Consider the following 15,119-nt stretch of genomic DNA (forward strand, 5'->3'; position numbering starts at 1 on the left):
AGTGGGAGTACTTGTTTGCTGTTTTAAGGAAATTCAGATTCGGTGATAAATTTATTTCTTGGATTCGCCTTTTTTACTCATCTCCTAAAGCCAGTGTCCACACTAATGATATTTATTTTGATTATTTTACTCTTGGACGTGGAACTCGCCAAGGTTGTCCGTTATTGCCTTTGCTTTTTGCCATTGCTAATGAGACTTTTCTCCCTTTTTAGGGGAATCATCCGAAATGGAATTGAATACAAATTATCATTATATGCTGACGATTTATTATTATATGTAACTATCAATTTAGTTCGTCAGGGTTTAAATACCTAGGTATCAATGTGACACGGTCTCTATCTAACCTTGCATCAGCTAATTTGACTCCCCTTATTTCAAAGGTTTCATCCGATATTTAAAGATGGGGCAACCTCCCCCTTTCATTAATTGGCAGGATCAGTGTGGTCTTCCAAAACATTTTTTTGATTCCCTGGATAAGATAATTTGTTCTTTTATTTGGGGCAGGAAGCCACCTAGAGTTCGTAAAACATTATTGCAAAGATGTAGACTCAGTGGCGCACTTACATAACCCAATTTTCAATCTTACTATTGGGCCGCTCATGTCCACAAACTTTGCTACTGGTTAAATTCTCGTGATTCCTCTTGGTGTAAACTGGAACTATCATCCTATAGCGGTTCCTCTATACCTGCTGTACTTTATTCCTCTTTACCTACAAAACCTTCAATATATACAGTTAATTAAGTGGTTCTCAATACTCTGGTATGATCAATACTCTGATCTGGTACCAATTTAGACAGTGCTTTAAATTTCTAGATGCATCCCCCTTGGGTCCATTAAACAACAACCACTTATTTCCTCCATCACTTTTGGACTCCGTATTTTCAGTATGGTGCAACAAGGGTATTAAACAATAAAAAAATCTATATGTATACAATGTCCCCCTCTGTACCTCCAGGGCAGTCCTGGGAAAGTTTGCTCTCACTTAGTCCGCAACAAGTCGGGTACCAAAATCAAGAATACATGGGAAAAGGAATTGGGAATACATTTAAGTGATAACCTCTGGGATCATGCTATACACAGGATATGGTCTACCACGTCCTGTGCTTGTCTGGGGCTCATCTAGTTTAAGGTTCTGCATAGGGTCCATTTCTCTAAATCCAGACTTTCTGAAATATATCCAGATGTGGTGGATAAATGCAACAAATGTCATGGCTCTCCCTGTCACCATAGTCACATGTTTTTTCTTTGTCCTAACCTGAATGTTTTTTGGATCTTGTATTTTGGTACTATGTCCACTGTTCTTGGAGTAAATCTGCAAACATCCCCATTGATTGCTACATTTGGGATTCCTGATGCTTCATTTGCATTAAATTCTACTCAAAAGGACATTATAGCCTTTACATCTTTACTGGCAAGACGTTGCTTACTATTACACTGGAAGTCTAAGTATCCTTCCATCTCCCAGTGGCTTAGGGACACCACATTCAAGATTAAGTATACTTTGAGAGGATGCACTGATAAATTTTTCCACAAATGGCAACCCTTTATCTCTTACTTCATAAACTTGAAGGTACTGCCCATCTAAACGTGTGCCTGTTTCTGTGTCTCTAAGTATGAATAACCAGTGTTTTGTGTTAATTATGTTGAGCCAAGTCGGGGGGGGGTGGGGGGGCGGGGGGGTCATCTCGTTCATCGTTCTGGGGAGTTTGTTTGTGTTTGTGTGTGTGTATGCGTACGTGTGCATAGGTATACACATATGTTACATACATGTTTTTGCACTTATGTGTATGCATTCTTGTCTCTATATGTGCGTATCCACAAGCTCACTCTGCAACTGCAGTCACTCCGCACTTTACACTTGAATATATGTTTATATGTATAGTCTCTTAGTTTTTAGTTTTTTAAGCATATTCCTTTTATATTCTATTAATATTGTTTGCTCTTTATTCTCTTTGTTCTTACTGTATGGCGCTGCTACACCCCAATTTCTCAGTTTTGAGATCAATAAAGTATATCTCTCTATCTATCTATCTATCTATCATTGACATGAATAGGTGACTAATGCACATTGAAATCCGCAGTGAGTATGCTGTTTGCTGTAGCAAGCTAGCTAGCTTACAATTAACAATGAATGCCTCATAATGCATTATAGTTTTGGTCTTCATTGAAAGTGTTACCATTTTTTGATAACAAAACAATAAAGCTGCAGGCTGTAAAATCATGACAATGAATAGAAAGAGGCTAAGATGTAATCATAACTAACTAAATATTGGCTAGTACAGCTTTAAATTAAAACAACAAAAACTGAAAAGTGACATTAATGTATGACATCGTAGTCCAACAAATGACCGGCAACTTGAATTCACATTTAACCAGTTTATGAACATTTTTGCAATCTCTCAATCAAATGATACGATGACTATATACCATATAATAGTGACTTCCCTATGCTGAACCTCCAGTAAGGTCAGAAAACATATCAAACAGGTCAACAATGCAGCCATCAATGAGATCATACACGGTAAAATCAACTGTTTTTAGGAAAAAAAAATTGTAAATGACAAATGATTTGTGAATACTGCAAACTTTAAAATGCCCGTTATGCATTCAGCAAGTAAAAGATAATGTGAAATGCATAAATCTAAAATCCTTCTCCACCATTAAAACAAAACAAAACAAAACAAAACAAAACAAAACAACACTGTTGTTCATGGTGCCATTATGCAAAAATACACCTGTACTGATAAGTAAGTTCCAGTATCAGTTCTCTTTTAATGGGGAATTTAAACAAATTGATTCAAGCTTATTGACATCAATACTTATCATGTTAATCTATCTGGGATGAAAAGGGTCACAATAACCCTTCACTTTAGTTTAGCAGGCTTCTAAATCTCACCTGTTTTTTTTTTTTTGCAAACTCCTAGAAAGGTAAAATCCCATCCTGTGACAGTCTGCAGCTGACTCCTTCACCATCATTACAAGCACATAATTCAACATGTGAGCACAACGAAAGCATTCCCACATACATCAATCTCATCTGTTGGTTTGTCTTCAACACACGTCTTACTCATAGGTATGCACAGGAGTGAACTGGACAATAGCAGAACATCACATTATCAATCACTTGTGCTTTAGCTGTATTCTCTTCACTGGAAAGTTCTGTCCGAGGCAGACTTAAAAGAAAAAAAAAAAAAAAAAAAAAAAAAGTCCCTTGAAAATGCATCCACTGACTACAGAACACAACAATCACTTCTGCAGTCTTGAGAACAGCGTCTGCTTTTTATCTCGGGGCAAACCAGGTTAAGAGCACACATTCACAACACCTGAAAAAGAGCTTCATAGCAGCTACGCGGAACATTCATCATCATTCAAGTTGACTTAACTATCTTGAGAAAATATTCTAGCTTGAGTCATTTGTGGATTGGATGTGGACTGAAGCTATGTGCCAGCTTTGTAGTTAAAAATGTGAAAAACACCCTGGCCTCTCAAGTTGTATTTAAACTGAAGGAGTTTTAAGGATGTTTTTTGAGCTTCTCCACAACCTCACATTCAAATACTTGGGTGACAAATATGATTAAACAGATTTTATATAGTTGACTTGAAGAGCATGTTTGAGTAGAAACTTTGATAGTAATGTTTTCAAATATGTGAAGAGGCGAACTAACCCTTTGAATGCTGCGCAAATTGGTTTCAATTCCTTTAAAAGCATGGGAAGAGCAATCTAAAAAGTGGCCAGAAAAGAAAAGAAAAAAGCAAGAAATTGGTAAAATGTTACAAGAATTGTAATCTAAAAATAAGCAATAAAAAGAAGAAAAAAACAAAAACAAATAAAGTTTTATGGATATTTGCCCCCCTTTCTTTTCTTCTTCTTGATAATATCGAATAATTCCTCCCCAAGTAATTTTCTGGTCATTTTCATGTCACATTTTACTTTATTTCATTTTTTTCTGACTTTTCATGCCACATTGCTCATTGCATTGCTCCCCATGTATTCAAAAGAAATAAAACTATTTTTCTTAGATTTTAGAGGTTTAAATAAACATACTAAGCTCTGGCAGTATCATGGTAAAACAGGGTACTTAGAAATCTTGATCTATACAGCATAGTATCTTGATATTTTGCATGGCAATATCATATCAATGTAAGTATTGTTTTTTTTTTCGAATAATATAAATTAATATTAAAATAAAATTCAACTTGTACCAGTCTACCAGGATAAGAAAATCAAATGCTTTTTTTTTAATTCACTAGATACAGTTTGCTGCAATTTAGTGTGATTGACAAACTGAAAACTTCAACTTATTAGAGAAAACAGATACTGAAATATAATGAAAATTGTTGCAAATATTGCAACAATTTTCATTATATTACAAGGTATGTTATTGCAATACTCAGCATATCGCAAGACATGTAACAGGGTAATAATACTGAGTATTGTGATAATATTGTATCGTGGGGCCTTTGGTGATTCCAACTCCTATTTGAGATACAAGTTAGTTATCCATCCCAGTGCACACAATCTATGTTTTTATTGTTCTGGATGTTATTGTACAGTGGTAACATAAGGCAGTGGTTCTTAACCAGGGGTGCGGAGACCCCCAGGAGTCCTTGAGAGAGTTCCAGGAGGTCTCCAGAAAAAAAAAAGAAAAGAAAAAGTAATGAAAAAAGGTTTATGGTTTATTTTCACTATTTAATTTACTGTAGAAGTGACTCAAATGTCTGTAAGAGTCATACAAGTTACTATACTAGTCATAGATTATTCATCTTCCACAGTTATTCCCTAGGTTGTTAACAATACGGCGGAAAGACTGATTATTTTCATTATTAGAACTTGCACAGGATTTTTTTTCTCAACATTTTATAGACACAATAATTACATCGATTAATCAAGAAACATAAGGGCAGATGAATCAATTATCATTTTGTCAATAAAATATCAGAAAATAATGAAAAATGCCCTGTATTCATTTTTAAAGCAATTCAGTTTGATCATGTATGACAAAGAAAAACATTAAATTCCAATACTAAATATAAAACCGGCAAATGTGTTGCTTTTTTACTATAAAATAACAAAAACAATTATTTGATTATCAAAGTTGTTGCCCATTTATCTTCTATCCATTGAATTGTCGATTAATCAACTATTTGTTGCAGCTCAAGTTCAGTATATATTTCTGGTTTTAATCATATCTATCTATCAAATAAAAGGTTAAGAACCACTGATGTAAAGCATACTTTTGATTCACATTACCACACGGCTAACTCAACCTCACAATAAAAGCAGATGTGGTATTGAATGAGCAAAGCAAATTCCCAGTCACTGCATTTACTTTTTAAATCATTCACATAAGAATGAAGAAAATATATACAAATTCAAAAATGGTGGTCATTCAAGTACCTCTAACTGTTCTCACTTACTAGTTCTGAATTCATAGTGAGTGTTTGCATTTTCAGAGATATTTAGGATTTTAAGTAAAATTAATTGAGTACTATTTTGTAATCAAAGATCAATACAAAAATATAATAAACACAAACACATGATTTGTGATAACCTGTTTGTCTTTGTGAATCCAAAGAAAAGCCTCAATTGCACAAAAGCCCACTGGCCAACCAAGGGAACCTGAGAACCACCGTGGCTGCCTGAGAAACTGAAAGGCTAGTTATTAAATGTTTATTTAAATTTTGAGACAGATTGATAACCACCTGCGAAATCATACTAGTTGCATCTTAAAAACAAAACTTTAAAAGTCAAATATAACACTAGGAGCTGTTACAAAGTCTTATTTGACACGCTAAGATTTCTCACTTGAGAGCTGCACTGAGTGAGATATCAGTTTAGTGCCATGTTGCTAATTAGAGCACCCACCAACCTGACGCTTTAACGACGCCATCAGCACTAACTGTTCAACAAGTTTCACCTCTGAGCATTCCAGTTGACACTTTTGAAAACAAATCAGCACTGACCTACACTTCTGTCTGACATTACACTTCACATAAATGTCTGATTTCTGATTTTTAGTGCTTAGTTTAAATATGCCGTGAAGCTGCTATGATGCTGTGATAAGGTGTTTCAAAAATGCGTCTGAGTATGCGTCTTGAAAAACAAGAGTGCAGGAATTGTCTGTACACATTTGTACATTTTCTACACACACTACGATGTAAATAAAAACTTGGATGCACTATGCAGTAGGACTTTGCCTGAGAAATCATGGTGTTCTATTTATTATGCTGAACTGCTTGTCATGAAGGATCTTTTACTCGGTTTTGCATACAACTGTAAAAATACAGTAAAATTCAACAATCACATTGCATTTTTTCCTGTTTTGTCATTTACTTAAAAAAGCGTAATGGTATTGTACAGATATTGAACAGGACATGACACAATAATATTAATCTGAATGTACACTTCAATATTGGGCAATAAACAGTCAACTATCAACAAGTTACATGTATTTTTCTTCTTTTTCCCTTTTCACATACAAAAAGGTTTGGGGGAGACACAAATTCGGTAGTTCTACCATCATCAAATTAGTGCATGATTCAAATTTTTCCCTTCCTCGGATTGACGCCGCTCACTCTTGGCGAGCCAACAGAGAACAGACTCTGATGCAAAGCCAGAAAGAAAAAGAAAGAAAACTAAGGGTGAACCACTGGCACTCTTAAATTTCCATTCTTCTTATAGGACTAATAGTCTGTTCTTGCTGCTCAATGCTGAGAGAAGCTCGGAGGTTGTCACATTTCACATCAGAACTTGAGCAAGTGGAGTGAGGTTACAGTCAGCAGGAGGCATACAGAGCAACGGGGCAACACGGCGGCCCCGTTCACATCATGCATGGCGCCGGGACCTGCAGGAGAACAACACAGCACTTACTGCATCAGCAACGTTTGTATTTCCTACAGTTCAAATCACTGCTTGAACCGTGGCGGTGCTTCAACATGGACTGTGATTAACTGGGATTGTTCACATGGATGTGGCCTATTATCTCAGCACGAAAAAACAAACCAACAACTTTACATCGGTGCTGCAATTGCCATGGAAACTGGTGAATGGTGGGAATAAAAATGTAAACCAGTGAATAACATACGGTGGGTGATCTTCATGTAAGGATTTCTATGTGGGCAGCTGTTGACATGCAAAGAAGTGGCTGTGGTAATAGTCCATTTGCAAATCAATTACAATAATTTAATCATAATTAACACTTTCATTCACATCGGTGGGTTTTTATACAGGCAGCATTCTTACCATAAAGGATTATGCTGGCATTAGTGATGCCCATGGTGTTCATGGCAACACAAGTGTAGTTCCCATAGTCTTCTTCCGACACGTTGAAAAAGACAAGCATTGACTGTCTGCCTTGATTCTCTATCTTAACCCCGTTTAGTCCGTTGAAGAGCCTGGAAGGGAAGAGAAAAGGGAGCAGCTCTCAAGGCTTCTGCTGATGTGCAGGAGAGACACTGCGACTGTGCTTTTCTTGGGAAAGGAGTTCTTTGAGGCCATATGTTTGCTTCGGCCTTTAGTCAAGCACATGTATTTGAAATTTAGATCTGCAGGCAAATTAAAGACAAACATTTTTCGTACTATGGCTAAAACTCTGACTACAGCTCACTGCCTTATAATTATACATATACTGCGTAAAATTGACACCATACCTACTCTGTAAACTCTGTGCAGATGTGTTCCTGACGCTGGAGCCTGACATGTTCCTCCCATGGATGTTTTAAGAAGATTTGGATACAGCACGGAGGCGGGGCCCCGTTAATTCCAATGAGAGCTGCTCAGTAGCTAATTTCCATGGTGTGAAAGTATTGGGATCTTCCGCATAACTGGAACCATTAGGCATGCACACTAGAGCCTTATAGCAGCCGAGTGCGTCTGAGTGTGCCCGAGAAGGTAACTTCTGCCAGCAGAACAACTGACCCGGAGTAATAATACCTACTTTTACTCTACTACATTTACTAATGAAAAAGTATGCTTTGCTCCACTACATTTCCCTATACATTTTAGTGACGCACTACAAAATAGGGAAGGAAGGGAGGAAGGAAAGAGGGAAGAGATAGAAGGACAATTGAAGGACGGGAAGGAAAAAATGGATTTTGTTCTTTAAATCCTTTATGTTGTGTATTGTGTAGTGTGTGTTGTGTGTTTTATACTCCATTTGTCAGGTGATGTATATTACAAAGAAGTATACGTTCTATCTATCTATCTATCTATCTATAAAGAGAGTATTGTGCAATGCAATTATCCCTACGATATGGTTATCAAATATACCTGTGCCAAAGATTTGTGATAAAGGCAGGATATTTTACAGTTTGACAATAAATGTAATTGTCTGAAATCCCAACAACAACTCGTGTTTTGGAGGTGTAACTGCAGAGTGACAGACACACCACTGTATAAGCAGGCTGTAAATGCTCACAATCGTGTAAACCTTGTAAGCAAAACTGTAAATCCACCTTAACTGTATGCATTTGTACACTTCACCTTTCAGTGTACCACAATCTTTCTTTCGTTTCGTTGCCTTTTGTGAATTTAGATTTGCATGAAATTAGACAAACATTTGCACCTGTGGGCTGTAAAAGGCAAACATTTTTCATTTTCAAACTCTGAATGCAGCTCACTGTCTTATCAGAGTAACTGCATGTGTCTGTTTGTGCACTTCATCCTTCAGTGCGCGACAACCTTGCTCCTGTTTTCACTTATTGCATTTTCAGTTTCATTGCCTTATTTCATGTTAGCGGATGCCATTTATTTTATCAGCATCCTCCATCTTTCTGTTCTTGAGGAGTGATTTTGTCTTTTGGGGACTGAAGTCACTGTCAGGGACCATTTAACAGTGCAACATAGCCTGTGTTTACATCAGCTTAGCAGCTCTGGGGCTGCTCATAAACATCTTTCCAGTCTCCAGCTTTCAGTTGGAAAATATATTATACTATAATATCCTCTAGACCTCAGAGTGCCACAACACACTGACGTAAACCAATTACAGAGAAAGAACATAACAGTTGCCTTTGGTGTCCGGGCCTGTTTTGCTAATAATTTGCCAGAATTTGAGAGAAAAACAAGAAAAATCAGATTTTTCTAAATGTGATTATAGGGTTACATTGCTCATTAAGAGAGGAAAAATGCATGGCATGATGAATTATTTCATTACATCAAAAGCCAGATCTTATTTTAAACATGGAGAGGCCTATTTGGATAAAACCTTCACTTATCAACAAAGATCATGTAGTCTGGTTTTCTTCAAATAAAGTAAGTCCACACCCGACAGCACAATGAGTATCTTTGTGCGACTTCAAACAAGCCTGAAATCACAGAGCTCAGAGGAGAAACTTACCTGCGGTCTTCTTTGTACCACTCAAAATCTGCCCTTGGGACAGCCGATGCTTCGCATTGCAGGACTCCTTTTTGGCCAACTGCAGTACCCGTACCCCTAGCTTTAGAAATGAAGGGAGGATCTGTAAAACGGAGAGAAGTGTGATTCACAATGATGTCATACAGACAACATCATCACATGAATTGGTGTTTGGGGATCCATATTTCATACTCCTATTTCTTTAATCCTTCACAACCTGAAAAAAAAAAGGCTTAACTTCTTTCAAAAACATGGGTAATGAAAGAAGAAATGATACCTCTCCCTTTCTTCTTTTTAATTTATTATATTAATATACCTTTTTTAATTTGATCTGTCCTTGTGTGCTTTCACTTGTTTACCTACGAACTAGTCTTTTGGATTGTACTTTTATTTAATACTTCAAGGACTTGACTTTGCTGTGATTTATTATCGCCCCAAAACAGGCTTGATGTAAAACTTCTTTAACTGTATTTTTTGTAAATCTTCTGGCTTTCAATACAAACAAAAAGAAGGTTCAGAGGTTTAAATGTTGTGAAGGGTGTCTGAAAGCAGCACAACAAAAGTGATGTCGCTCCAGGTTTCAAAGGGTTAAAAGTGAATCAACAGAGGAGGTAAGTTTAAGTAGTTTGTTACATATTTGGAACAGTGTGCAGTTGAATCTTCACTCACATGTGGTAAACTACCCGCCTTCTGAAGGCACAAAGCCGTACACAGTATTTTATAATACCAGTTTGAACAGGGATGCATATAACACGAAACAGTAAAATTAAAACACACTTTTTTTTTTAAAAAATCAGGCTTTTTTGAGGATGTGTCTGTCCTGTTCATTATGTTTTCACCATGAATGGGAAAGTTTTGAATCTTACAGTTGACTGTGACTTGCACCGTCCTGACGTCTGGGCTCAGGATGTCATTAGAAGCAATGCATTCATACGATCCTGACTGTTCTTTGGTGATGGCTGTCAGCACCAGATGTTCCCCCTCCATCACAAATTTATGAGTGCCTGTGGAGAAGGAAAGACACAAGAAGAAGTGCATTAGTAACTATTAGTTAATAACGGCCCAGTACTGACCTTTGAATTGTCACTTTCCAAATACATATCACTGGTGCAGATATTCAACTAAATCACAGCAGTCTTTAACTGATAGAAGGAATAAAAATGCATCGTCCTAAATGCATAGTCCTCCAGTTGTCGGTTTTTAGCTCCACTAGTCGCAGGGCTCCCGCAATGGTGAGGTCACCTTTATGGGCTTAACTGAGATACTGCATGGACTGCCTCAGAATTTGGTTTAGCTAAATGACTGACCACCATAAGGTTTCACTTTCTCCATTACTTGTTGTATGACACATACCTGCAAAACTGATGACAAACACGATCTGCTAACCAAAAGCATATTAACGGAATCATGGTAAACAGTAAATGGACTTGTACTTGTATAGCGTTTTTCCAGTCATTGGACCACTCAAAGCACTTTCACACTACGACACACACACACACACACACACACACACACACACACACACACACACACACACATTGAGTGTCAGCTGTGGGTTGAGTGAGAATCAGCAGAAAGTTGATGAAAAAGAGTCCACACACCAGTACTTGGCATCATATGTTGTGAAAAAAACAGCAGAGTTTGAGGCTGTCACACTCTGAATCACTTTTGAAAGTTTTTTATAGGAAATAAGAGGCGATTGACAAAATCAGGAGATAAATATTTTAAACCAAAATGTGTTTACTTAGCAGCTGCTTTGTGACCCGAGCTGGAATATTGAATGGAACATTAAAAAAAAATAAATAAATGTGGTATATTACATTTTGAAGTATATATTGGTTTTTGGCTTGATGGATTCCAAATACCAAAAGATTTTATGTGGTTTGAATAAAATTTGCATCATTAGACAAGAAATGTTTTAGATCCTCAAAGCCTGAATGTAAAAAAACATTAACTTACCACAGAGTTTTCCTTGTAGGTTACTGAGGCATGGTATTCTTGAGCAACAAAAATGTAATATGCTCAGGGACATACTGGAACTGAAATTTAGCTCTGGACTTGAATTTTTATTTTATTTATTTATTTTGTCTAATTTTTTCACTGATTCAGTTTTTGTTTTGAGAAAAGAATTTAATGATGCGAATGACCTTTAAGACACGTTCATTTTTCACTGCTGCACTGAATCAAATGTAGACCAGGCCGTGTAACCCTAGGTGAGCAGGGATTCGAAGTACAAGTGTACTGCTAACTACTGTGAAAATGTGTATAAGCAGTCAATAGAGTGCTAAAATGGTTACCAGTGCTGTCACAAACATGTACAGTCACATACTCAATGGAGTTCCATTAAATTAGAGATAATAACATTTTATTAACCGTAAGGGAGCTGCACTAACCTGTTTTAAAGTACTTTTATTCAGATTGATCTTAGTTTGTACATGTTAATGATGAATCCTCTGTGCATGCCAAAGTTAGTCATGGAGTTCCACAAGGTACTGTGCTAAGACCAATTCAATTAATTAAATTACTTAATTAATTAATTAATTTAACTTTATTTATGTTTCCCTTCATAAATATTATTAAAATTCTTTCCGTAAACTTTCATTGTTTTACGTATTATATGCAATTATATGCATCGTTCAAGTGTGGTGGTGTCTGTTTTTATTTTGGTTAATCATACACTGTTCTGATCAGGTTTTATCTCTGAAAAACATGTTTATCATATGATTGTTTTTTTTTATTATCTGGGTTCTTTATGGATTTATAGACAAGTCACACTGTACTCTAGACTACTCTGACTACTTAGAGCACCCCCCCCCTTTTTAATCTCATTCAGCCATTAATAGTGATTAAAAACAAAACAATAATAATACATTTTTATCAGCTAATACTTGAAAATAACAATCTGTTTCAGTATGTTGCAAAAAGGTTTTTGCTTTCAACATATAATTACCACTAAAACATTTGACAGAACTCTTCACAGTGAAATTGACTGTGCCATTCAGCTTTCAACAAAAACAAGAATTATTCCAAATTGAAAGAGGCCATTCATATCTCCCCTCAATATTTTATGTATTAGACTGGCCCAGTCTGGCAGGCGGCATGTGCTGTCTACATCTGCGAAGGCCAGGCAACAGACCCACCCATGCAGTTCGGGGGGCCCTCCCTAACTTCCCAGTGGCCAGTCCGCCCCTAAATATACTGCTTAATCAAGCTAGAGAGTATTAAGCCATTATGATGTAATCAGATTCGAATTTGACAGTAAACTTCCTTCCACCCATGGCCGTCATTAAAGGAGTCACACAGTTCCAGCCAGTAGCTCAACAGCATGCTATCCCCCACAGTCTGCCTAATATAGTTATCCATGATGAGAATGTTCAATACCTGTGCTAGCAGTTCCCCTGGTTACATGCAACAAGCTGATTATCTGTAGCCCACAACCTTTTCAGTGAATCCCCAGCCAGCTGCAACAGTGTCTGCAGCTGAGGATTTGGAATACATAATGATATTATGCTAATGTAGAGATATTGCTGGATTGACATTTCTGCTGATTGGGATTAGTGCTCCTATCCATTTTCCCACCCACGCAGCAATAGCTTAAGGTCTCTCTGTCACCAGAACATGCTTTTAACATTGCTGGTGTCAGGGGTAATTTGTGCTGTAACTCAAGTGGGCTTGTTTCGATGCAATTAGTTTATTTTCTTTGTGTAATGAGTGCATGCCCTGAGCTGTCTGCCCTCTGGAGACATTTGGAAGCAGAGCAAGTCCCAAATTCAGAGACAGACTGCAACTATGGCCTGTTGAGTTTATTTATCTTCTTAAAATAAGATCTTTGACTGGAATAATCACAAGATTATGCTCATCTGGGGTGGTTGTGGCCCAGGTAGTAGAGCTAATCGGAAGGCTGGCAGTTCAATCCCTGGCTCCTTCAATCAACATGTACAAGTATCCTTGGGCAAGACACTGAGCCCCAAACTGCTCCCATGTCATCATAATGTTCATTAGACGATCGTTTGCACAATGTTATCATAAGAACGCAGATTTTTTTTTAAATGCAAAGGAAAGACTTCTCCATTTAAAGTAGGGCTGTTCTCGTCTAAATGGAGCCTCGTACGGTAGCCTTGGCCACCCGTGTGTGTGTGTGTGTGTGTGTGCGTGTGTGTGTGTGTGTGTGTGTGTGTGAGAGTGAGTAAGTGAGTTTGTGAGTGAGGGCTCATTATGACATTGTAAACAGTAACGTGTCAGAATTCAAACAGCAATATAAAAACAGAGCAGGAGTAAATCGAGTACGATCAAAACAGTATTGATTCCACGGCCAAAACACACAGCAGAGTTGACAAAATGTAGACATGTAGAAAAACTATAGGATATTGACCAGAAACTGTTACAAGTACTACAATATAAATGTCAATCTAAATTACCCAGATGAATGAATATAAAGAAGTCATAATCATCACATATTACTGTGGATGAATGACTATAAAAACAATCACCATCATCATCAACACCCACATCAGTGGTCTGCAGCGATGGCCATAATTCCAGCACAACATCAGTGTCAGTACAGCATGACTGGATGACTAATAAGAGAGCCATTAAAGTACCGGCTGGCAGCCGGCACAAATGAGCGTCTAAAAGCACTCGGTGGAGCACCTCAGCAATATTCAGCCATTAGCTTAAGGAGCTCTGCTGACTAGATGCCACTATGTGCAGCTTTAGTAGAAAGATTACTGCAGTCCAATTACAAGCATTACAATATAAAGTCCAAAGATGGTAGGAAATGGCTTGGTACCATGACAGAAAGCAAGCAACAGGTTCTCTTTAGAAGTGATTGTATAAAAAAAAAAAGAAAATCAAAATCTTTTACGACTGATAATCGGTTTTGTAAAAAGTCGAAAAGGTGACCTGAAGCTAACAGAAGCTGGAAGGCACTCATTTTAACTTTACAGATGAATTAAAGTAGAGACATTTTATTTTAGTTATTGATGGGCTTTGCTAAAATGATCCCTTTAGTAGGCAAAACCAGTTTGTAGATCATGTTTGGCTTCCAGTGGTACAATGCTGTGATGCTATTGAGATATGATTTTGTCCTACAGGACCACGCATTTTAAAACCAAGGGCCCATTTCCCCAAAATTAAATCATGCAAGCTGCAATTTTCAAACTGCAGTCATTCATAAAATGTGCATCTGTAGCAATTTGTGATCTGCCAGTAAGTGGTGCTCACAAAATGCTTTTGTAAAATGGGCCACCATGACTGTACATGCATGCTCCCAAATAGACAAAAAAGCAAAATTATATCAATACAAATATGTGTGTTTATGTGTTACGAGATGAATGCCTTTGAAACAAATCCACTAAATGGCACTTTCTGCGTGCAGTTTGTATGTTATCAACATGTCTGTGAGGGTTCTCTCCAGATTATCTGGTTTCCTCTCACAATTCACAGGCATATCAGTGAGATGTCTGTAGAGCTTCATTCCCACTGCACAAAAAACATGAAACACATGCAATGCAATGCCGTCACAAATTACCCTGTCTTCTCCAAAGCAGTGCTAAAACACAGATCCAAATACATCTGCACAGAATTTGAGAGAAAGACTGAATAAGTAAGAGATCTAGAAAGAGAAGAAACCACTGAAAAACTCACGTGCACATGCTGATTTTGATGGCAAAGTGATAGAGCAGCAACCTGGCCTGCTAGGGCACATACTGTTTAATATATGGATATAAAAAATAGATAAATGTGTTCATGCATTAGTTTTGTCA

The 15,119-nt window shown here is 37.2% G+C and overlaps 1 protein-coding gene across 1 annotated transcript in view; it reads right to left on the reverse strand.

The window, feature by feature from the left end:
• Positions 1–5,662: 5,662 nt before the first annotated feature.
• Positions 5,663–15,119, reverse strand: part of opcml (opioid binding protein/cell adhesion molecule-like) — a 191,292-nt gene continuing 181,835 nt past the window's right edge. The window contains exons 3-6 of the mRNA XM_042499641.1: positions 10,221–10,358; positions 9,337–9,457; positions 7,245–7,396; positions 5,663–6,846 (exon numbers count right to left, since the gene is read on the reverse strand). Of these exons, the coding sequence (XP_042355575.1) occupies positions 6,746–6,846; positions 7,245–7,396; positions 9,337–9,457; positions 10,221–10,358 (512 nt within the window). The 3' untranslated portion in view covers positions 5,663–6,745. The remainder of the gene's footprint in view (positions 6,847–7,244; positions 7,397–9,336; positions 9,458–10,220; positions 10,359–15,119) is intronic.

This window comes from Plectropomus leopardus, chromosome 13, assembly GCF_008729295.1.
Source record: "Plectropomus leopardus isolate mb chromosome 13, YSFRI_Pleo_2.0, whole genome shotgun sequence".
NCBI classification, from domain to species: domain Eukaryota; kingdom Metazoa; phylum Chordata; class Actinopteri; order Perciformes; family Serranidae; genus Plectropomus; species Plectropomus leopardus.